At 41.4% G+C, this 24,364-nt stretch overlaps 1 protein-coding gene across 2 annotated transcripts in view; it reads left to right on the top strand.

The window, feature by feature from the left end:
* Window positions 1-24,364, top strand: part of PRKAG2 (protein kinase AMP-activated non-catalytic subunit gamma 2) — a 247,892-nt gene that overhangs the window by 82,210 nt on the left and 141,318 nt on the right. Inside the window, exon 2 of one of the 2 annotated variants that reach the window (XM_070728762.1) lies at window positions 15,877-15,948. The exons of the other annotated variant lie outside the window; for it this stretch is intronic. Within the exon in view, the coding sequence (XP_070584863.1) occupies window positions 15,877-15,948 (72 nt within the window). The remainder of the gene's footprint in view (window positions 1-15,876; window positions 15,949-24,364) is intronic. 2 annotated transcript variants of the gene reach the window in all.

Below are 24,364 nucleotides of genomic sequence, written 5' to 3'. Positions count from 1 at the left end.
TTAGTAGTGATAGTAGTGCAGACTTAGTAAATAGTTTGACAGTGTTGAGGAAATTATTTGTTTAGCAGAGTGATGGCGTTTGGGAAAAGACTGTTCTTGTGTCTACTTGTTTTGGTGCGGTGCTTTATAGCGTCATTTTGAGGGTAGAGGAGTTGAAACAGTTTGTGTCCAGGATGAGAGGGGTCAGTAAATATTTTCACAGCCCTCTTTTTGACTTGTGCAGTATACAGGTCCTCAATGGAAGGCAGGTTGGCAGCCATTGTTTTTTCTGCAGTTCGGATTAACCTCTGAAATCTGTGCCGGTCTTGTTGGCTTGCAGACAATATCCACCACTTCAAAGTCTTCACTCTCTACAAGGCTGATTGTACTACCCCAGGGTTGTCAAACTCAAGGCCTGGGGGCTGGCTGCAGCCTGCATGTTACTTAGATCTGGCGGGACCCAGGGGAAGAGCCTACTCTGTGGCGGCCCCGACACTCTGGAACCAACTCCCCCCAGAGATCAGAACTGCCCCCACCCTCCTCGCCTTTCATAAGCTCCTTAAAACCCACCTCTGCCGTCAGGCATGGGGGAACTGAGATAACTTCCCCAGGCCTATACTGTTTATGTATGGTATGTTGTGTGCATGTTTTTAAATTATGGGTTTTTAGTTTTTATTAGGTTTGTATTATATATTGTATTTCTATTACTGTTGTGAGCCGCCCCGAGTCTACGGAGAGGGACGGCATACAAATTTAATAAATAATAATAATAAAATAATAATTGAAGGACTGGCCTGTGTGGCTTCTACCAGCGAAAACAGGCTCTTGAGCTCCATTTTCGGATGCCATGGATTCCTGCAACCCTTTGCCAGTGAAAACAGTTCCTTTTTCACCGGCAGAGGGTTGCAGGAGGCTGTGGCAGCTGAAAACGGAGCCCGGGAGCCTGTTTTCACTTGCGGAGTGCTGAGGCCACAGAGGCGCCCCTGACAGGAGTGACATTGAGCTGTCCACCTCCACCATGGTTCCTCCACCTCGGTCCCTCCATGTCAAACATAACCCTGCTGCAGCCCTCGATGAAGTCGAGTTTGATACCTTGGTTCTACCTGATGTCGTTAGTTTGGCTTCCTTTATATTTAATTCTAGTCTGATGTTTTCCACTGCGTTCTTTGGTGTTTACTACCAAGGCTTGTAGTTCTGGAAGAGCAGAGGGTGCCCATTTGTGAGAGACAGCAGTGAAATTAAGATAGGAATTCAGAGAAAGATTGCCTGCAGGTAAAACTAAATTACTTGAAGAGCTTTAAAACTTACTTCGTTGGGTCAGGACAGATTATATTGTTATGCTATTCCTCTTTTTTTTTTTTAAATCACAGATAATGCCACTATATCATTGTGGCTTTTAAAAAGAAGCAGGATGCATTCTAACCGATTCTATCACAAACCATGTTGGATTTCATTAACGAAAAACAAGTCTCTGGGGCAAAGATGCTTATTTCCCTTAGTTCACCGGAGCCAAGAAGATAAACGTTTTATTTCCTTTTTATTCCCTACAGGTTAATTTGAAGCCGCTTTGTATATGGCTGTGTTCCTTAACATTGGTACTTTTAAGAGGTGTGGATTTCAACTCCCAGCCGGCCATTGAATCCAGACCTCTTTAAAATGCTAAGGTAGAGGGATACTGACATATAGGAAGCAACACGGTAGAATGGAACTACAATCTAGCATGCAAACTGCACAATGTGTTTTGGCTTAATCTTGGCAGAATAGAATAGAATAGAATAGAATAGAATTATTTATTGGCCAAGTGTGATTGGACACACAAGGAATTTGTCTTGGTACAGATGCTCTCAGAGTACATAAAAGAAAATATAGATTTGTCAAGAATCACATGGTACAAGAATTAATGATTGTCATAGGGGTCAAAGAAGCAATGTGGAAATAATCAATATTAATAAAAATCTTAAGGATACAAGCAACAAGTTACATTCATACAGTCCTAAGTGGGAGGGAAAGGGTGGTAGGAATGATGAGAAAAAACTAGTAGAAGTAGAAGAGCAGACTTAGTAAAACGTTTGACGGTGTTGAGGGGATTATTTGTTTAGCAGAGTGATGGCGTTTGGGAAAATCTGTTCTTGTGTCTAGTTGTCTTCATGCGCGGTGCTCTGTAGCAACGTTTTGTGGATAGGAGTTGAAACCATTTATGTCCAGGATGCGAGGGGTCAGTAAATATTTTCACAGCCCTCTTTTTGACTTGTGCAGTATATAGGTCTTCACTGGAAGGCAGATTGGTAATAATTGAGTTCGGAAGGGTGGGAACATAACGTTATGAATTTGTTGTCACAAGTTCTGATAACAGTCTTGATTTAAAAACACCAGAAGATTAAAAATCAGGAGCTGTCCAGTTAATATCTACATATTGGCTCTTCATTTAGTGGCTGCACATGAACAGCAGGTGGCAGCACTTAAATAATCTAGGGCTAATCTGATAGCGAAAAAGCTACAGTAAATTGTTACCCTTGGAAGATGCACCACTAGGAAATCCACAGTTTACATTACGAAATAAAATTAAAAATCCCAAAAGATAGGGACAAGCCACTTTTATACTGCAGAAATGAAAATAATACATAAGTGTCCATGTAGACACCAGGAGTCAAACTGAATTTAAAAGAGATTCTCCCTTTCTATTTGGAATAACAGTTCAGGGGAGGGGGGTAGCACTAGGCATTGAAGTTAGCAAATATTTTATTAGGACCCGAAGAAAGAATGTAAGGTTTGGCAATGGGGGGGGGGGAGTTTATGTAGAAAAAAATATTTCTGGGCACCCTATCAGCCCATAAAAACCCGTGCCTCCCTCAATTCATTATTGCAACATTTGTCATGCGTGGGTGAAATTAGAACACCACGGGGAGGGGAAGGTGGATTCTGTTTGCTTTTGAAATGGAAATTATGTCCGCGCACACATTCACAGAGGCGCATAATGGAGGAAAGTGACGGGATATGACTTTTTTCCCCATTTGTTCAGCTCAGAAGCTCCCACAACCATCTGTGGACCCTGTTGGAAACAGACTGATAGTACCTGAACATCCATAACCCAGCACAATCAGTACTTCTCAAAAAATGTTTTAACGAGGGTATAGGGAAGGGAAGAAAAGCTATGTGCTAGCCCAAAACAAGACTTGGATTTTTTGTTTATAAATTGAATTGAATACTTTGTTTGGCTAAGCATGATTAGACACATAAGGAATTTGTCTCCGGTGTAGAAGCTTTCAGCGTAGATGCAAAAACCAAAAAATAAATTATAAGTATAAGAAGCGACATATTGATTTTGGGCCTTTAGCAATGCTGGACCGGAATGGCTGGAGGCAGCAGGAATTTTGAATGACCCAGGTATTATCTTTGTTTTATTATATATGTCAGTCTTGGAAGTGCGTGTAAAAAAAGAAGAAGAGGAAACTGAGGCATGGAAAATATGAATGAATTGCAACTCCCTGAATCCCTAATCAATGACCATGCTGGGATTCTAGGCAGACAGACAGACAGACAGACACACACACACACACAGAGAGAGAGAGAGAGAGAGAGAGAGAGAGAGAGAGAGAGAGAGAAAGAAAGAAAGAGAGAGAGTTGGAAATACATCAATTTCTACTTTAAGATTCCAGAAATAATTTAACAGGGATGTGCTGTTGGAAAGAGATTGTGTGTGTGTTGAATGCAATGTGTAGGGTGGAATTTTGAAAAATGATCCAAAATGGACAGGCATTGAAAAAAAAACACCCTGTAAACAGACATTGCTTGGCAGAAAACATTTTACAATGCAGAGGCTACTGTTTAAAGCGCTAGGTTCATCCGCAGAAGCGACTACAGCATTTTTTGTGTGGTGGTGATGGTGGTGTTTTTTGAAGATGTTACTGGGAAAAGCATTCCCTTGTCTTTTGAGCTAAGATTAATATAATCTGTAGGAGAGCAGATTGTCAATTGAAATGCATGAAAGGTTAATATATCATCTCCATTCATTGGAATGTGCCTCTGACTGTATTATTTCCTTTCTAATGGATGGATAATTTTATTTAACCCGTTTGAGGATGTTTCTAGAGATCCTGAATGCATAAATGAATATCCAAGGTTGAACTAATGAACTAAATAAATCTCCAAGCTTCCTTTTGGGGGAAATGATTTATCTTGCGTCGAGTCTGTGATGAATTCCATCTTGTGGGACTCTTGATCTTTGTTGGAAAAGAAACCTCTGATGGATTTCTCTGTGAATGTTTCCTTTTCCCTATTTCATTTTGTTCTGGATCTTGAGGCCCAAGGATACATTGACCAACTATTGACCGTAACACAGAGAGTGATATTGTGACAATATGCAGTTGGGTGGAGATATTGCTGGTTTTGTTTCTGTATTATGAAGATCTTGGAGACTTTGTGCTTTTGGTTCCTTTTTTAGAATGGATGCTACATTATGCAGTGGATTGATGGTTATCTACTGGGAATTTCAGAAAGCGTAGAATCCCAGGGGTTTGTTTGTTTATTTATGTACTAGAAATAAGTGGAGATTTCTTAGAGCTTAAAGGCACTGGATGAGTTATGGCCTTTTTCTTCTTTAGCTATTGCCAGGACTTTCACTCTCCTCCAGGAGGAAATATTTGTATTTGGCACTTTTTTATAGTAGTCCTTCAGTAAAGGGCTACAATTTCCCCCCTACCATACTGTGGGTGTGGCTTATTTTGTGGGTGTGGCTTGCTGGTCACGTGACCAGGTAGGAGTGGCTTGACGATCATGTGGCTGGGGTGACTTAAAGTTCATGTGACTGGCTTAAAAGTGCCCAACTTGATATCACTCATGTCAAGGGTTTGGGTTTGGGTTAAGGAGCCTGGCCTCCCCTCCCCTCAAAGAGATACAATTTCCCTATCTATTTACTATTACTGAACATCCAAAATATACTATTTAATTTTATGTATATATGCCAAATGTATACGTACATATTACACACAGGCACACAAAAATATACATTATCTACTACAGTGTTCCCTTGGTTTTTGCCAGTTCGAACTTCGCGAATAGCCTATACCACGGTTTTTCAAAAAATATTAATTAAAAAATACTTTGCGGGGTTTTTTTCTATACCACGGTTTTTCCCGCCCAATGACATCATACGTCATTGCCAAACTAATAATTTTTGCAAATAAATAACAAAAAAATAATTATTGTTAATAAATAATTATGTTTATAAATATCAGAATCACTGTTTTATTCAATGGTGAGTACCAGTAATAATGGTGAGTAAATGGTTGTTAAGGGAATGGGAGATGGTAATTTAGGGGTTTAAAGTGTTAAGGGATGGCTTGTGATACTGTCCATAGCCAAAAATGGTGTATTTACTTCCGGTTCACCCTGTGGATCTGTCGTGGGTGCGCATGCATCAGGCAGATGTGCCTCCCCTGTTGGCGCAAAATCTTGTGTGAGGACACTTGCGCGAGCGAGATTTCAGCAATTTTTGCCTACATTTTTTATTCTGTGCATGAGCAGAAGCAAAAAATTGGTGAAAATCACCAAACATTTGCTTGCGCAAGCTTCTTCATGCAACATTTCACTTGCTGCTCATGCTCAGAAGCTAAATCATGCACAGGGGGGTGCGTGTATGCTTCGAGGAAGTGCAGTTGCGTGCGCCTCCTGAAAGTCGCTACTGGAGCGGAGCGCCGTATTCTTCCAGTAGCGGCCCATCACTGATAATATTCCTCCATCCTTCTATTATCCCCACAATAATAATCCTGAGAAATAGTGAGAAAGTGACTCTTCCAAGGTTGCCCAGCTGCCTTTCAGGACTAAAATGGGAGTAAAACTCAGTCTATTATTAATTGGGCCAAAGTTATACAGCCAGCTTTCCCGAGTAAGGTGGGACTAGAACTCACGATTGCTTGGTTTCCAGCACTGCTACATTAACCAGCCCAGTTTCCTATTTTTTTAAAAAAAATGCAAGACTTGTTTATAATTCCACCAGCAATACAGGCTGCAGCAAACTCCTTCTCTGTTATTGCCAAGAATCCTGGATGCACCCATAAATCAGCAGAAGTGAAGCTCCAATGAATTTTTAAAATTTTCTTCTTTTTATAGAAGATACAGTGATCCCTCTATTATCGCGAGGGTTCCGTTCCAAGACCCCTCGCGATAATCGATTTTTCGCGATGTAGGGTTGCGGAAGTAAAAACACCATCTGCGCATGCGCGCCCTTTTTTCTATGGCCGCGCATGCGTAGATGGTGGAGTTTGCGTCCCCCGCCGCCCACGCAAAGGGGAAACCCCTATTCGGCTCCTCGCTGCTGCTGCGCTACCAAGCAGATCAGCTGCTGGGCGGCCGAAGGAACCTTCCCTGGGTCTTCCCCCTCTTGCTGGCGGGCGGGGCGAGCGGCGGGCATCAGCGAGGAGCCGGGGTTTCCCCTTTGCGTGGGCGGCCGGGAAGACCCAGGTTGGGGGTTCGGGGGGGTGCTGGGAAGCCCCCCAGGCCGGCTGCGACCTTTTAAAACAGCCGCGCCGCTTCCCAGCTGAGTCCTGAAGCCAAACGCGGAAGTTCGCCTTTGGCGTTTGGCTTCAGGACTCAGCTGGGCAGCGGCGCGGCTGTTTTAAAAGGTCGCAGTCGGCCTGGGGGCTTCCCAGCACCCCCCCGAACCCGGGTTGGGGGTTCGGGGGGGTGCTGGGAAGCCCCCCAGGCCGGCTGCGACCTTTTAAAACAGCTGCGCCGCTTCCCAGCTGACTCCCGAAGCCAAACCCAGAAGTGGTTTTTTTTAAAATCAATATTTTTTTAAAAATCGCGATATAGCGTTTCGCGAAGATCGATATCGCGAAACTCGAGGGATCACTGTATATCGTTTTAAAAAATAAGTCATTCTCAAGGCCTTCCACAAGGGGCACAACTACAGAGCATTCCCCAGTAATTGAAATTCAAGACTTAACAGGGGAGAAGAAATCTCTCTTTAAACCGATTTTGAGGATCCAAGGCAATTGAGAAGATTTCAGCTGTTTAGACCAGCAAGTAGAATCCAAAAGAATCCAAACCTCATATATGAACTGAATAAACAAATTCTCACAGCCAACCCACACTCAGTAAAAGACCTTGGAATACTAATATCAAATTACCTAAGTGCTAAAGCCCACTGCAACAATATCGCCAAAAGGCTTCTAGAGTTGTTAACCTGATCCTACGTAGCTTCTGCTCCAGCAATCTCACACTACTCACCAGAGCCTACAAAACTTTTGCCAGACCCATCCTCGAATACAGCTCATCTGTCTAGAACCCATACCACATCTCGGACATCAACACCCTTGAAAACGTCCAAAGATATTTCACCAGAAGAGCCCTTCACTCCTCCACTCGAAACAGAATACCCTACGAAAATAGACTAACAATCCTGGGTCTAGAAAGCTTAGAACTATGGCACCTAAAACACAATTTAAATATTGCCCACAAGATCATATGCTGCAACGTCCTACCGGTCAATGACTACTTCAGTTTCAACCGCAACAACACAAGAGCACGCAACAGATTCAAACTCAACACTAACCGCTCCAAACTTGACTGTAAAAAATATGACTTTAACAATCGAGTCGTTGAAGCGTGGAACTCATTACCGGACTCAATAGTGTCAACCCCTAACCCCGAACATTTCTACCTTAGACTATCCACGATTGACCTCTCCAGGTTCCTAAGAGGCCAGTAAGGGGCGTACATAAGTGCACCAGTGTGCCTTTCGTCCCCTGACCAATTGTCTTTCCCTTATTTCATATATCATATATATTTTCTTCCTTTCATGTATCTTCTCCTCTATTTTTACATTTATCTATATATATATATTACTTCATGTCTATTTTCTTCCTATGTATTTGTGTATTGGACAAATTAATAAATAAATAAGTACAAAATGGGTGTCAAACTACCAGGCACAAAGAGACCTTAACTTTTATTGATCTGATGGAAAAGATGCTGTCCTCAGCTCTTGGGTGTAGATGAGCTGTTCTCAACCTGGGGATTGGGAGCCCTTTGGGGGTTGAACGACCCATTTGAGGACCTGGATTGTGGGGGCAATATGCTGGCTCTGTTAAAAAGTGCTACTGTTAACGTGTTGTAAGTCGCCCTGAGTCTAAGGAGAAGGGCGGCATAAAAATCAAATTAAATAAGTAAATAAATTTCACAGGGGTCACCTAAGAAAGACCAAGGGAAAAGACAAATTTGTCTTGGTGCAGATGCTCTCAGTGTACATAAAAGAAAATATAGATTTGTCAAGAATCACGTGGTACAACAATTAATGATTGTCATAGGGGTCAAATAAGCAATGAGGAAATAATCAATATTAATAAAAATCTTAATGATACAAGTAACAAGTTACATTCATACAGTCCTAAGTGGGAGGGAAAGGATGATAGGAATGATGAGAAAAAACTCGTAGAAGTAGAAGAGCAGACTTAGTAAAAAGTTTGACAGTGTTGAGGGAATTATTTGTTTAGCAGAGTGATGGCGTTTGGGAAAAACTGTTCTTGTGTCTCGTTGTCTTCATGTGCGGTGCTCTATAGCGATGTTTTGTGGGTAGGAGTTGAAACTGTTTATGTCCAGGATGCGAGGGGTCAGTAAATATTTTCACAGCCCTCTTTTTGACTTGTGCAGTATACAGGTCTTCACTGGAAGGCAGATTAGTAATAATTGAGTTCGGAAGGGTGGGAACATAACATTATGAATTTGTTGTCACAAGTTTGGATAACAATCTTGATTTTAAAACACCAGAAGATTAAAAATCAGGAGCTGTCCAGTTGATATCTACATATTGGCTCTTCATTTAGGAAAAGACAAATTTCCCCTGGTGTTAGGAACTAAAGCTTCTATTCTGGCGCCTTGGGACATATTTTTACAATCCGGCATTAGAAAGGTTGAGAATCACTAGTATAGATACTTCTTGACTTAAAACCCCAAATGGAACCAACATTTTTATTGCTAAAAGTATGTTTATGTGAATCACACCCAGGTGTGGGTTCCTCTTGTCTTCCTACCAGTGCGCTGTGTGCGCATTGTGACATTTTGTGCATGCACATGTCCCCTCATGCAATTTTGCTTCTGCACATGCGCAGAGGGATGGTTTTCCTTCTGTGCATGCTCAGAGAGCAGAAAAAGAGAGAGAGAGAGAGAGAGAGAGAGAGAGAGAGAGAGAGAGATATCATTACTTTTCTAATGTTTCATTTGTACAAATTACCATAACATAATTGTTTCACAAACAAACAAATAAATAATCCTTTTTCGTTTAGTGACTGTTCAAAGTTACAGCGGCATTGAAAAATGTGACTTTTGACAGCGTTTCGCAGCATCTCCATGATCACGTGATCAAAATTCAGATGCTTGGCAACTGGTTCATACTTATAAACGTTGCTATGTCCCGGGGCGGATTCCTATTACCGCCATTTCCAGTGTGCTGCGTGTGCAGCTTTGCTTAGTTTGCAGCTCACATATCCCAGCTTAATCACACCCCAGCAAAATCTCACGAGGGGACTGCAAGCGTGTGTGAGATTTCAGTGATTTTTTTTTGCTTCTGCGCATGCGCAGAAGCCAAAAATTGCAAAAATCTCTCACGTGCATCCCCTCACAAGATTTCTGGAGCTGCGCACACAGTTCAGCAATCGTTACCAGTGCGCTGTCCTTTACCGGTAGCAACCCGCTACTGCTGTGCCCCAAGGTCATTTGATCCTCTTTTGTGACCGTCTGACAACCAAAGTCAATGGAGAAGCCAGACTCACAACGGGGTTGCTAAATTATCAACGGCAGTGATTCACTTAACAACCATGGGGCGAAAAGTCATAAAATGGGGCAAAACTCCCTTAACAAATTGTTTGTTTAGCATAGTGATGGCGTTCGGAAAAAAACTGTTCTTGTGTCTAGTTGTTCTAGTGTGCAATGCGCTGTTTAGCGTCATTTTGAGGGTAGGAATTGAAACAGTTTGTGTCCAGGATGCGAGAGGTCAGTAAATATTTTCCCCGCCCTCTTTTGACTCTTGCAGTACACAGGTCCTCAATGGAAGGCAGGTCGGCAGCCATTGTTTTTTCTGCAGTTCTGATGATCCTCTGAAGTCTGTGTCGGTCCTGTTGGGTTGCAGAATCTGGTTAGAATGCCATCAAGGCATTTAGCCAGGGTGCCACAATGTAGGATTAAAAAAAGCCAAGATTGTGGTCAACTTGTGATAAAAGCTTTGCTTGGCTTTTATGTGCTTTTTAAGCCAGATTAGGAAACCCCAAATTCATGAATGCTAACATTACTTTTTGTCAAGGTTCCTAGTACTAAACCCATAACAAACAAAACTCTGCGGCAGGTAGATATAAATTTGCAGAGGTCTGGTGAAAACTGAATCCCATAGTTTTCACCCAATTAAAAGTCAACATTTTTTACTTTCTCAAAACAATCAATCACATGGTCCAATCATGTCTATATCATGCAAGTGTCATAAATAAATGCCATTTGCCAAGTGTCTTCATTTTGATCAGTTATAGAGATGGGTATAAATATGAAAAAAGATCATGTCACCTTTTTAGTGCCGTTGTAACTCAACAGACACTAAGCAAATGGCTGTAAATTGAAAACCATCTGTAATTAATCAACTCCAATATGTTGTGCAGACATAAATCAACGAAATTATAAAGGCGTCTGATGATCTGCCTTCTGCAGCGTCAATAGAAACTCTCTGATTAAAAGTCTTACAAAATTACTTTTGTGTATCTTCAGACTGGCCAAGGAGAAAACAGGCTCAGAATTGGTATGGTACAAGAGGTTAAGTCTGTTGGTTTGAACGCCACATGGCTTAACTGGCTGTTCTTCTCATTTAGACTGCTTTTCAATCCTTTCCTTTCACAGATGATTTTTTAATTAAATCCCTCAAATGTTATTTGTTATGATTTGACTGATGTTAAATATTTGCATTTGGAGCTTGGAATACCTGTGGAAGCTGATTAGGTTAAATGGTTCTCTCTCTTTCTCCCCCTCCCACCCTCCCTCCCTCCCTCTTCCTGTTGTTAAGGCACTAAGTCATGTCTAAGTCTGTACAATCCCATGGACCACACTATGCCACACTCCGCTGTCCCCCACTGTCTATCAGAGGTTGCCTTCCATCTTTCTCAATCTCTTCCAATCTTTTCCAATAAGCCCTCTCTTCTCATTTGGTGGCCAAAGTATATGACAGTGATGGTGAATCTTTTTTCCTTTGGGTGCCGAAAGTGCATGCACACACACTAATAATAATAATAACAACAACAACAACAACAACAATTTATTAGATTTGTATGCCGCCCCACTCCGAGAACTCGGGGCGGCTCACAACAATAGTAACAAAGTATAAATCCAATATCTAAAAACACAATGTAAAAAACCTTATTAATAAAATAATCACACAACCCAATCAAACCATACATAAAACAGTGATTAGGGGAGGTGTCAATTTCCCCATTCCTGGCGGCAAAGATGAGTTTTCAACAACGTACGAAAGGCAAGGAGGGTGGGGGCCACCACAGAGAAGGCTCTTCCCCTGGGCCCCGGCAGACCACACTGCTTAGTTGACGGGACCCAGAGAAGGCCCACTCTGTGAGACCGAATAGGCCGCTGGGATTTGTGTGGCAGAAGACGGTCCCGGAGAGGTATTCTGGTCCTGTGCGAGTGCCCACACCCATAATTCAATGCCTAGAGAGGGCAAAAATTCCCTTCCCTGTCCCTCCCCCCCCGGGGTCCATCTGGAGGCCAGAAACAGCCCATTTCCCAACTTCCGGTACCCCTGTTTTTCACCCTCTCCAGGCTCCAGAGGCTTTCCTGGAGCCCGCGGAGGGCAAAAACGTCCCCCCCCCAAGGCCCTCCAGAATCCAAAAATTCAATTCAATTTCAATTTATTAGATTTGTATGCCGCCCCTCGCCGAAGTCTCGGGGCCCAGAGCCTCCTTGCAAGCCCAGAGCCTCCGTGCAAGCCAAAAATCAGCTGGCCCGTGCACACATGGGTGCTGGAGCTGACCAAGGGCAACAGCTCGCGTGCCAGCAGATATGGCTCCATGTGCCACCTGTGGCACCCTTGCTACAGGTTCGCCATCAGTGCTATATGAGCTTTGACTTCAGTATCTGTTCTTCCAAAAGACAGACAGCCACTAGATGGCGGTAAAAAGAAGGGGAAAATGCTAATTTTCGCTGTGAAGTTGCCCCTTTTAAAACACCAATGCTGTAGTCTTTATGGTTATTTTTATTTTTGATGGCTTCTTTCCACTTCTTTTGGAGCATCCTTCATTGACTGGAGTGCAATTGAAATCTGCTTACAATGTCTACCAAAACAACTTCAGTTGTGGCTGTAAGTGAGGCAGTTTGGGCTACTGGTTAAGGTTCCAGGCTAGAATGCAGGAGGCTTTGAGCTCAAGGTCTATCTTAGCCATGAAAGCCAGCTGGGTGATTTGAGGCCAATCACCAGAAAATTGTGAGTTCTAGTCCTGCCTTATACATGAAAGCGAGTTGGGTGACTTTGGGCCAATCAACAGGAGATTGTGAGTTGTTAGCCCGCCTTCAGCATGAAAACCAGCTGGGTGATTTTGAGCCAATCATTTTTTCTTGGCCCAATTCACCTTACAGGCTTGTTGTGTAAAAAATAGTAGGAGGAAAATATGATAAAAATGTTTGCTGCTTTATATATAAAAACAATAAAGCAGAATACAAATTTTAAAAACAATAAAATAAAAACCAATTAAAACTCCTCAACATAAATCAAAAGGAAGATATACACAACAGAAATTCTGATCAAAACTGACACAATCTCTGTCTGAGTTCAATCCATCCGATAATTGCTGACAATATACTAATAACATAACTCACAAATATCTTTTATCCACAAAATTAATAAACATAACCAAACTAAGTTGTCACAATACATATTCCTGCTAGAATGCAGGTACAGTACTACCCCCCCTTCTTTTCTTATCTCATCTAAAATCTTTATTATAACACCTATCTATCAATGCATATAGCAAAGCTCTACTTTATTCTTAAACGACTATATTTTATAGATATAAGATTATGTAAATATGAATATTGAACATAAAATAATTATCTATAGATGTTTGAAATGAATATACAACAATATATATATGCTACTGTATAAAAAGATTGCTTGCCTCATACCCCTCCTATCTTTCCTTTTGTATCCCCATCCCCTTTCCCAATTCTTAATAAATTAATAAAGTATATTTTTTTAAAAACCAATAAAGCAGAATACAAATACACACACACATATATAAGCAAGCAGCTACCCCAAAAGGAATGAGATTCAGATCTTTATGTCGATGAACAAGAGTTTGTCTGGTGGAGAATGACAGGAAAAAGAACAGTGGACCCAACTTCTGTTTTTAATTTTAAATATCTATCCCTAATTTTCTGCGTAGCTTTAATTTAATACTTTAGGAGGCCACTGACGCTTTCCGAAGGCTGAAAATCCTCAGTCCCAGAAGGAGATTTTGCCATAAGAGGCTATGGGCTAATAAAGGACAAGCAAATAATGTATTGGGGCCAGGCACGGAATAGGCCTCAACCATCATTTGAGTTCAGTACAAATCGACAGCTTTATCCTTTGTGCCACTAAAAATTGAGAAAATGTAAAGCAAAAAAATGATTAGTTAAAAAGTTTAAAAAATTAAACAGAAACTTCAAGTAGCACCTAGTAACAGCAAGAAGTTAATTGATGTTTATTTTCTGGAAGTAGAAAATTAGAAAGTCAATTTAGTCTAGTGATTTAGGCACCAGGCTTCCATAAAAAGGGAAATCATCTAAACAATAACTCACATTTTTGTTCAGTTTTAGTTCCAAGAAGAGGAAAATTAAAAGAAAAATATTTATAAACATTTGCAATTTTTTTCCAGTTTGTAACAGAAAACTTTGAACGGTCACTAAATGAATAGTGGTAAGCTTGTTTAAGGAGATATTTCTTTGCTTTAGAAAAAATCTGGATATGTTCTTTCAGATGCGTATAGTCTAGAACCTTCTGGAAAGAGAATGAAGAACGAGGGACCAACTGCTTTTACTAACTGATTTCAGAAGTAGGAGGGAAGACTTGTCAGTGCAGATGTCCTTCCTTTTCTGGGAAGAAGAGAGCGGTAGAGGGTTGAATTTTCTTAGAGGAACTTTGTTCACCAGGACATAAAACCTTGAAGGTTTTAAAAGATGTTTAGATGGGGAGAGAAGAGGGAGAAGTGTATTCCTCATACTGTAGAAGAACCGCAGACTCGATCGTCCGCTTGGATGCTGCATGAAAAAAGGAGCCTGTATTGTTCTGCTCCCAGAAAGGCCAAAAGTGATTTGGTTCCAGGAGCAGGTACCTTTGAGCAGGTATCTCCTATGATATGAAAGGGTCCCCTGAAATTGTTTCTTCCACTTGCTTGGCTTAAAGGTAGACATGCGGGCCCTGCTCATTATATCCATGCTGCCTTTCTATACCTGCTTATTTCTCTATCTTCCCTTCCTTCCTTCCTTCCTTCCTTCCTTCCTTCCTTCCTTCCTTCCTTCCTTCCTCCCTCCCTCCCTCCCTCCCTCCCTCCCTCCCTTTTTCTTCCTTCCTTCTCTCCTTCCCTCCCTCCCTCCTTCCTTCCTTCTCTCCCTTCCTCTGTTTCTAACTGTCTTTATCATTTGTTTGTCTGGCTATGTATAGAAATCTATCTGTCTCTTTTTCTCTCTCTATCCTCTCTCATCTATCTTTCTTAGCTAATATGCTGTCTATCTCATTGTTAAAGCAACTCTGGGCAGCATACAAAGTGATAAAAAAAAGATAATTATAAAAGCAATTGAAAATAGGAATACTGTAGTTTAATAGGAAGGAAAACCTAAAGAACTGGGCAAGGCCGAGGCCTTCTTTCCACCCAGTTAGTCACCTCTAGTGAAGGCCCCAAGTCAGCAAGGTTTAAGGCCTTTTCAGACGACCAAAAGAATGAGGGGAGATTTCGTCTCCAGCAGCAGAATGTTCCTGAGTCCAAGGGGGGGAAAGGCCCTTTTTTGGACCCTGCCAGTCAAAATCTCTTGACACTTAGATTCTGTAGCAAGACTTTGATGCAGATTCTAAATGGGGTGGGCCAATCCTATTGGTGTGAGATGGTTCCTCAGATACTCTTGCCCCCATGCCAGGAAGCACTTTAAAGATAACAACCAACATCTTGAATTGGACCATGGCAACAATAGCTTCCAAATACTTTTCAATACTACCCCCATGTGAAGTGTGTTGCAGTAATCCAACCAATAAATGACCAGGGGTGTGATTGACAATGTACAGGGCCTCATGATCCAGGATCTTCACTTATCCATCAATAAGCATCATTGGACTCAATGGGACACCCGAGTAGTTAAGAATGAACGGTCAGTCACTTCTGTTTGGTTTTATGAATTATAGGTACAGCATAGTTTGGAGTCATTATTGTATCCTTCCCTGGTTGAACCAACTTTCTATCCTCCTTGATAGCTGGCCAGTTAAAACTGGTAAAACCTGTGATCCTAAAATGCTTTATATGGTGTAGCTAGCAGGGTGTGGCCCAAAACGTCAAGGTGACAACTAGGATAGTATCCTCAAAGGCTGCTATATAGCTTTTGTATCAGTCACACATAAAACAAAATGGCCGACGCTTTTGTAGCTTCTATCTTGGGCATTGGAGCAACCACTGTGGTTAACCTTGTACCCTTTTATCCTGTGTTGTCATGTCCTTTAGTGATTCTGATTGTTGCTTTGATATCATTCAAATAAACATATCCTGAAGCAGGGTCTATTTGCTCAAATAGCTTGGGGGCCTAAGGATATTTGGGAATTATGGATGGTGTTCGCTTTTCAAGCTTTAATGATTTTTTTTAAAAAAAAACCCTTCTGTCTGTTTGTTTTAGGATCTCAGTTCCTTTGCCATGCCGTTCCTGGATGGGGACATGGATGGGTCTGAGAAACATGCTTCGCGAAAGGTAGAGACCTTCAAATGTCCCTTGAAAACCAAATCCATGAACTCTAAGAATGTTGTGCTATTTATTTTTATTTATTAAACTCGTATGCTGCCCATTTTGCTAAAGATGACCCTAGGCAGCCTTACAGACTTTCAATTAAAATGCACTGTAAAACATTAAAAAAAAAAAAGGATAATACATTTAAAATTAAATTAAAATTATATTAACCAGGGTAGAGAGGGAGGAAGCAAAGTGCACAGAAAGGATACAGGGGTCAACTTTTCCACTAGCCACCTCATGCAGTGATGAGCTCCTACAGGTATAGTCAGATAGGCAGAACTGGTAGAAAAACTTCGGTCAGGTACGCAGAACTGGTAGAATTTTTTTTTCTTTTTTCCTCTTCTGGGCTCTTGGTATGTTATTCCTATCGCAGTAATGAGATTGAATGTGTATAATTTTAGAAGAGCTGTGCATGTGTGTGTCTGTGTGTGTACATACATATACAGTTTATATAGTAGATATATAGTAGATAATGTATATTTTCGTGTGTCTGTGTGTAATATGTATGTGCACATATGGCATATATACATAGAATTAAATAGTATATTTTGGACGTTCAGTAATAGTAAATATTTATTTATTTATTTATTACTTAGATTTGTATGCCGCCCCTCTCCGAAGACTCGGGGCGGCTCACAACACGTGGAAACAAATCATAAATAATCTAAATTTTAAATTTTAAAGATTTAAAAAGACCCCATATACTAACAGACATAAACACAAGCATACCATATATAAATTAAACATGCCCAGGGGAAGATGTTTCAGTTCCCCCATGCCTGACGGCAAAGGTGGTTTTTAAGGAGTTTACGGAAGGCAGGAAGAGTAGGGGCAGTTCTAATCTCCGGTGGGAGTTGGTTCCAGAGGGCCGATACACCCACACAAATGCAAACTGGTAGCAGCGGATTTTAGAACGCATTACTGTTCAAAGTGTTGGTAATGACCTTTAAAGCCCTACATGGCATTGGACCAGAATATATCCGGAACCGCCTTCTACCGCACGAGTCCCAGCGGCCGATAAGGTCCCACAGAGTTGGCCTTCTCCGGGTCCTGTAGACCAAACAATGTCTTTTGGTGGGCCCCAGGGGAAGAGTCTTCTCTGTGGTGGCCCTGGCCCTCTGGAATCAACTCCCCCCAGAGATTAGAATAGCCCCCACCCTCCTTGTCTTTTGCAAATTACTCAAGACCCACCTTTGTCGCCAGGCATGGGGAACTGAGACATCCTCCCCCAGGCTTTTATATTTTATGTTTGGTATGTATGTGTCGTATGGTTTTTAAATTGTTGGGGGTTTAGATATGTTTTATTTTAATAGTAGATTTGTCTCACTGTTATATTGTTTTTGTATTACTGTTGTGAGCCGCCCCGAGTCTTCGGAGAGGGGTGGCATACAAATCTAATAAATAATAATAATAAATAATAATACTGGTTGTGTTAGAAAACTTTAAAGTCTCTTCCAACTCTATTAATCTGTTATTCCAGATTAAAGGTGAGCTATGCATTTAAGGGTAAATAAGTAATATTTACATGGGTGACTTTGGGCCAGTCCCTCTCTCACAGCCCTGGGAAGCAGGCAATGGCCAACTACTTCCAAAAACACTTTGCCAAGAAAACTGCAGGCAGTAGGAGATTTCAAGCAGTCTCTAAGAGTCAAGGGTGATTTAAAAGCAAAAGAGAGAGAGAGACAGAGGGAGAGAGAGAGAGAGAGAGAGAGAGAGATGCCTCTAGGTCTCTTTCCATTTCCATTGTTCTTTATTTCATAAGCTCTTTGCTCCACTCAATTAAAAAAGCTGCTCATTAAAGTACCATTGGAAAGTCCGAAAACAAGCAGAGGCTTTCATTTCTCCAGAACTATATTTATCCTTCTCACCGTACTGAGTTTCTCAAATAATCTTCCAAATATCTCATGAACTACTGGCCAGTTGCTCAACAGTATCCTCCCAAGAAAGCTTCTTGTGACACACTAAGACCACATAATGGGATAGAGTGGAGATTTTTTATATTTATTTATTTATTTATTTATTTATTGGATTTGTATACAAACAATGATTTAGAGCCAATAATAATAATAATAATAATAATAACAACAACAACAACAACAACAACAACAACAGCAACAACAATGATAACATAGTCAGCTGCAATGAATGAAATGGCACACAGGGACTGTGGAGAAGTCAGATCTTCTGAAAACAGTCCATATATCAGTGAATTCTGATCAATGGGAGTTTTTTTTCTTCTTCTAGCAGGTGTGGTGAAATAAAACCAGAATGGGACTGTTCTTCAAACCACTTTTTTCTCCTGGCATCGGATTAGCTGTTGTGGGAACTTTGTGCTAACCTGGATGAAACTTTGATCTGATTCTTTAATATTATATGGAAATATAATATTTATGAAAATAAATGCAAGTAACCCTCGGCCCAAAATTTCATCGCTAAGCAAGACATTTGTTAAGTTTCCCCCCATTTTATAGTCTTTCTTGCCATAGTTGTTAAGTGAATGACCGCAGTTATTAGTAGAATTAGAATAAGAATAAGAATAGAATAGAATAGAAAATAGAATTACAATAGAATAGATAGAAAGAACCTTGGAACCTTATACCTCTTCAGACATATAGTTATCCAACATCTTTTTAAAAATTTCCAGTGTTTATTTATTTATTTATTTATTTAGTGGATTTGTATGCCGCCCCTCTCCGTAGACTCGGGGCGGCTAACAACAGTGGTAAAAACAACATGTGACAATCCAATACTAAAACAGCTAAAACCCCTTATTTTAAAACCAATCATACATACAAACATACCATACATAAATTGTAGAAGCCTAGGGGGAAAGAATATCTTAGTTCCCCCATGCCTGATGACAGAGGTGGGTTTTAAGAAGCTTACGAAAGGCAAGAAGGGTGGGTGCTATTCTAATCTCTGGGGGGAGTTGGTTCCAGAGGGCTGGGGCCACCACAGAGAAGGCTCTTCCCCTGGGTCCCGCCCTCTGTGTTGGAGATGAAGCTGGCTTCACCATTGACTTTGCTTCTCAGAAGGTCACAAAATGGGATCACTTGATCCCAGGACAACAACTATCCCAAAGTATTTCAGCATTCTCTTGCCAATGTTCAAGCATCTGAATTTTGATCACATGGCCATGAGGATGCTACAACAGTTGTAAGCGTGAAAAACCAGTTATAAGTCCCTTTTTTCCAGTGCCAATGTAACTTTGAATGGTCATTAAACAGATGTGACTACCTGTATTTTTCTTGAGTAAGCCATGCACACATCTGGAAGGGCAGCATTTAAAATGCAGTTGCTCCCATGTTCTAATTTTATTTCTTTACCCCTTGGGACACCTTCAAGAAAAATTCCAGGGGCATTTTTTTCTGTCTGGCTTTAATGTTGTCGAGGATCCATTGATTTCACAAGTAGATTGATTTAGCAGCTGAAATTGGCTGAAGTACTGCGGAGCTGACTCACATCTACCACAGTACGACATTTTAGGGTTTTTTACAGTGTAATTGAGAGCAGAAAAAAGACTACTGTATTAAGCTAAGTACATTCCAGGACCTTAAAAGGTTTGCATTTCACCCACTCCCTTCTTCATGCTATTCTGTGTTCTTATCTACCACGTAAAGCCATTATCCCTTGGATTGGAGCTTAATGCTTTAATTTTTTTTCTAATCAAAAAGCTAAAAGAGAAATTATGAACTGGTGAGATGAGTCTGCATGCACAGATGAGGTTTTGCCTATAGTTGCCAAAGAAAATTTATAGCCAGGCACCTTTATTTATTTATTAAATTTGTATGCCATCCCTCTCCGTAGACTTGGGGCGGCTCACAGCAGTGCTAGAAACAATGTACAATACAAATCTAATAATACGAAGTTAAAAACCCATAATTTAAAAAAACACGCACACAACACACCATACATAAATTATATAGGCTTGGGGAAGATATTTCAATTCCCCCATGCCTGACGGCAGAGGTCATGATGTTTTTGTCATTTTATTCCTGATTAATTTACTTCTAAAAAGCTTGGGCAGAACTTTCTGGGACCAAACCAAGAATTTGTAAGGAGATAAACACCCAAATAACCATATGTGCCGAGGAATATGGCAGTTGTTGGCTACCACATATATCTTTACCTATAAAGCTGTACATGGCTCAGGGCCAGACTATTTACGGAACTGCCTCTTGCCACGTACATCCCAGAGACCAATAAGAACACACAGAGTTGGCCTCCTCTGGGTCTTGTCAACAAAGCAATGCATGTTGGCGGGACCATGGGGGAGGGCCTTCTCTGTGGCCGCCCCGGCTCTATGGAACCAACTACCCCCCCGAGGCCATGAACTAACAACTGACAGGGCCACACTGTATGAATGGTGTGTGTGTGTGTGTGTCTGTGTATATGGTATGGCTAGCTAATGAGGCCAAAATAAGGCCGAAATAGATCTATCCTAGTCTCCCTTAATTTTCAAATTCAGCGAAAAAACATGTGACATATATATATATGGGGCTTTTTTGCTGAATTTGAAAAGATCTATTTCGGCCTTATTTTGGCCTCATCAGCTAGCCATACCCACTGGGACTTGAACCTGCAACCTTTGCCTTGTAAGGCAGAGAATTATCCTCTAGGCTACAGTATCCAATCCCTTCAGCTCTGCACCAAGGAAGGGTTACATATTTTTGTGTCAAATCACCCTGGTGTATTGAAGGAATATCACAGCTCCTTATTTGCCTCTCGGCCCAACCCAGGGCCATTTCCAAGGCAGTTAATTTTATTGATAGCTGACAATTCTATCTGTATGTGTCACATGTTTTTTTTGCTGAATTTGAAAATTAAGGGAGACTAGGATAGATCTATTTCGGCCTTATTTTGGCCTCATCAGCTAGCCATACCCACTGGGATTTGAACTTGCAACTTTCCCCTTAATTCTCTGCCTTACAAGATAGATAGATAGATAGATAGATAGATAGATAGATAGACAGACAGACAGACAGACAGACAGACAGACAGACAGACAGACAGACAGACAGACAGACAGACAGACAGACAGACAAATAAATAATAAGGCCTGAGTTTGGGGGCTGGGCAGCCTAGAATGGATGGATTGATGGAGGGAGGAATGAAGGAAGGAAGGAAATGATGATTGCTCTGATCTTTCTGTGACCTTGAAGTGGGTAATTAAGGTATGTTTGTTCTGTTTGATTCAAAGGAATCAGTTGGCAGCATCCACAAGGTTGATAAAAAGATCAAGATGGTAGACGCCTCGTTTGCTTAAATAAATAATTTCTCATTCAGAAATTGCTCTTTCCACATATTCTGTAGAGAAATATGCTTGGATGCCCTCAATGAATTCATCCTAGATGACAAATCCTTAGGTAATGATGCTCCAGGCTTTTCTCCCCAAAGTCTTTGAATCTCAGTCAAATGGGCAGGTTTCCAACTTTAAAGCCCCACCAATCCATCTACCCTTCTGTGTGCAAAAAGAAGGAAAAAACCCAACCCAAATCAAGTCCTGTCTTAGATCTGAAATAAATTTTGCTTTTTGACTGTCCTCAGATTTTCTTTCTGAGAACATGGAAGGCGGATGTTGCGTGTTCTGTCTGGGTTCCCCCAGACCTCAACACCAACTGAAAAAACAGCCAGACACTCTGGTAAAAGCCAAAAGTATTTTATAGCTGGAAAAAATAAGCACAAAGGAAAACCTGTCTTCACAACAGACAGGCTATAATACATTACAGCAGGGTCCTGATGTCCAGTCAATACCACAAGCTTCTTGCTGGCACCCCCCCCCCAAGGTTTCAATAGTCCAAGGCACAAACCAGGATTGTAAGCCACCAAAGTTCACAGACAGGTCTCACGAATCTCCAAGATAAAACTCCACAAGCCAGGAAGGGTGGGTCCGCCTTTTATCCTTTCCCAAGAGCACCACACCCAAACCCAGCTGTGACCTCTAATGCTGGAAATACTTAGCCAATTGAGTCCGTCTCTGATTAGCTCTCCTTTGTCGCATATCTATGATGTCTTGAGCATTTTCCCCTAAGGAATCCAGGCTGCTTGCTGGGGAGAGCTCCCCCCGGTGGGACTCTGGCTGTCCTTCTTCTTCAGCCTGGGATTCCTCGTCAGTCTGCACCTCCTGTTCCTCAGCCTCTCCCTCTGAGCTGGAAACCGACAGAAGGTCAGCCATTCCCGGAGGGGTCCCAGACTGAACCACAACACCGCGTGGGATTTTTCTTTCCTAAATACTGTATTAGAAGCAAAATACACTCTACCTGGGAAATCTTAGAAGGTGGATTATTTTTATTTTCACAATCCTTCCATTTTATTTCAAATTGTTTTTGTCTAGTGCTCAACCACCTGAATTTCTTGTTTTTAATCAGGGATTAAATTTCACCTTGTGCTGCTTCTGAGACTTATGTTTTGACATCTTAAATTTGTCTGTTTTATTTAAGTTATTTATATCTGCTTATATATGCTCAATTCGCAATGGTGGCGAAGAAAATTAAAATAACATTAGACATCTAAATCACTTAACCTCAGGTTGGCCTCTTTTTGATGTTGCTAGGTGGATGAGAGATTATTGCCCCTGAGTTACAAACAATCTCTGACTAGATTATATATCCCTCATCAGCAGAGCTACAGCTGTTTTGGAAATACGATTCATCATCTTTGAAGGTCAGGCCACAGAGATTGAAAAGGTCCAACTTGCTTAGAGATAAGCTGGAGAGAAGAAGGATGGAATGACTGGTCAGAATAGCAGTTAAAATGTTGGATTAGGACCAAGGAGACCCAGGTTTAAATCCATCTCTAAACAAGGAAGTTTATTGGATTGGCTGAGGGCAATAGTCTAAAGTTTAGACTCTAAACCCAAAGTATTTCATTTGTTGCTAGGATGACAATTGTAGAAAGGTGGTTTGTGTGTTTGTTTGTTTGTGCGTGTGTGTGCCTGCCTGTGACTTCGCATACACATACTATCTTGGGATCCTGGAAGGCAAGTGAAGTACAAACCTAGTTTACTGTTCCCCAGATGTGTGGACTTCAACAAAGTTTTATGGACACTCCATATTGAGACAGAATAATCCACAAAAATACTGTGCGTATATATAATGTGTGCATGCGTGTAAGTGTACTGGAATATATTATACTCCCTAGGTGTGTGAGTACACACACACAGGTTGAAGCTGAAGCAGAAGGTGGTGATAGCAAAGAGATATGAGATCGCTTTGATCTTTGTTTATTTTTGGTTCCTGACACACACACCCCCATCTAATATTTCCCATTGACAGATTGCCTTTTACAGAAAAAAAATTGCACATTGGGGCCTTAGGTGTTCCAAACCTCACATTACTTTCTTCATCCCAGTGTCTCTGTAACTTTTTTTATAGCCTCGGGAACAGTAGTTGCTGAGGACTGGATCCTTGCCCAGACAAATAATACTGTTTAAAAAGTGCAACAACATACAATAGCTGAAAGATGGTAGATTTTGTCCATACATAATAAAGCCTTGCACTTGGAAGTTGAAATAGAATCAGGTGATATTTGGTTATTAATTGTTTTTAATGGAGACCCTGGAAAATGTGCAGAGAATAGCAACAAGTATGATAAAGAGTTAACTGGGCTAAATCGTATAACAAATGGTTGAAGGAGCTAGGTGTGACTAGCCTAACAAAGAAAAGTATTGGGGTAGCGGGAACATGATAACTGTCTTCCAATATTTGAAGGGAATCTCCAAAGCTTTGGAGGGCAGGAGTGGAAATCCAGCCTAGAGCTCAGGACAAATTTCCTGACGTTGAGAACAATTATCAATAGAACAATTTGCCTCTCAGAGTTCTGGGTCTTCCATTATTGGAAGTTTTAAAAAACAGACTGGACAACCTTTTGACTGGGATAAGATAAGTCAGTGATGGCGAACCTATGGTACGGGTGCCCCATATCTAGCTCAGCTCCAATATGTAGGTGTGTGCTGGCCAGCTGATTTTTGGGTCGCACAGAGGCTCTGGGAGGGCGTTTTTGGCTTCCAGAGAGCCTCCAGGGGGTGGGGGAGGGTGTTTTTACCCTCCCCTGGCTCCAGAGAAGCCTTTGGAGCCTGGGGAGGGGGAAACACGAGCCTACTGAGCCCATCAGGAGTCGAGAAACAGGCCATTTCCAGCCACCAGAGGGCCTCTGGAGGGCAGGGTAAGCTATTTTCGCCCTCCCTCAGCATTGACTTATGGGTGTGGGCAGTGCAGGGCTACCAAATCTTTTACTACCACACTGTGGCCATAGCTTATGCATCCTGCCCTGCATTTTCTTTCAACATCTTTCAATGCAAATTGGGTACTCTGGGGCGGAGCTCCATTTTCGCTACCCCACTATGTTGTCGTCATCCCTGTCCGGGCAGCAGTCCACC

Source organism: Erythrolamprus reginae, chromosome Z (genome assembly GCF_031021105.1).
Source record: "Erythrolamprus reginae isolate rEryReg1 chromosome Z, rEryReg1.hap1, whole genome shotgun sequence".
NCBI classification, from domain to species: domain Eukaryota; kingdom Metazoa; phylum Chordata; class Lepidosauria; order Squamata; family Dipsadidae; genus Erythrolamprus; species Erythrolamprus reginae.
Note: the sequence above shows the minus strand (reverse complement) of the source record. Positions and strands in the feature narration are given on the sequence as shown.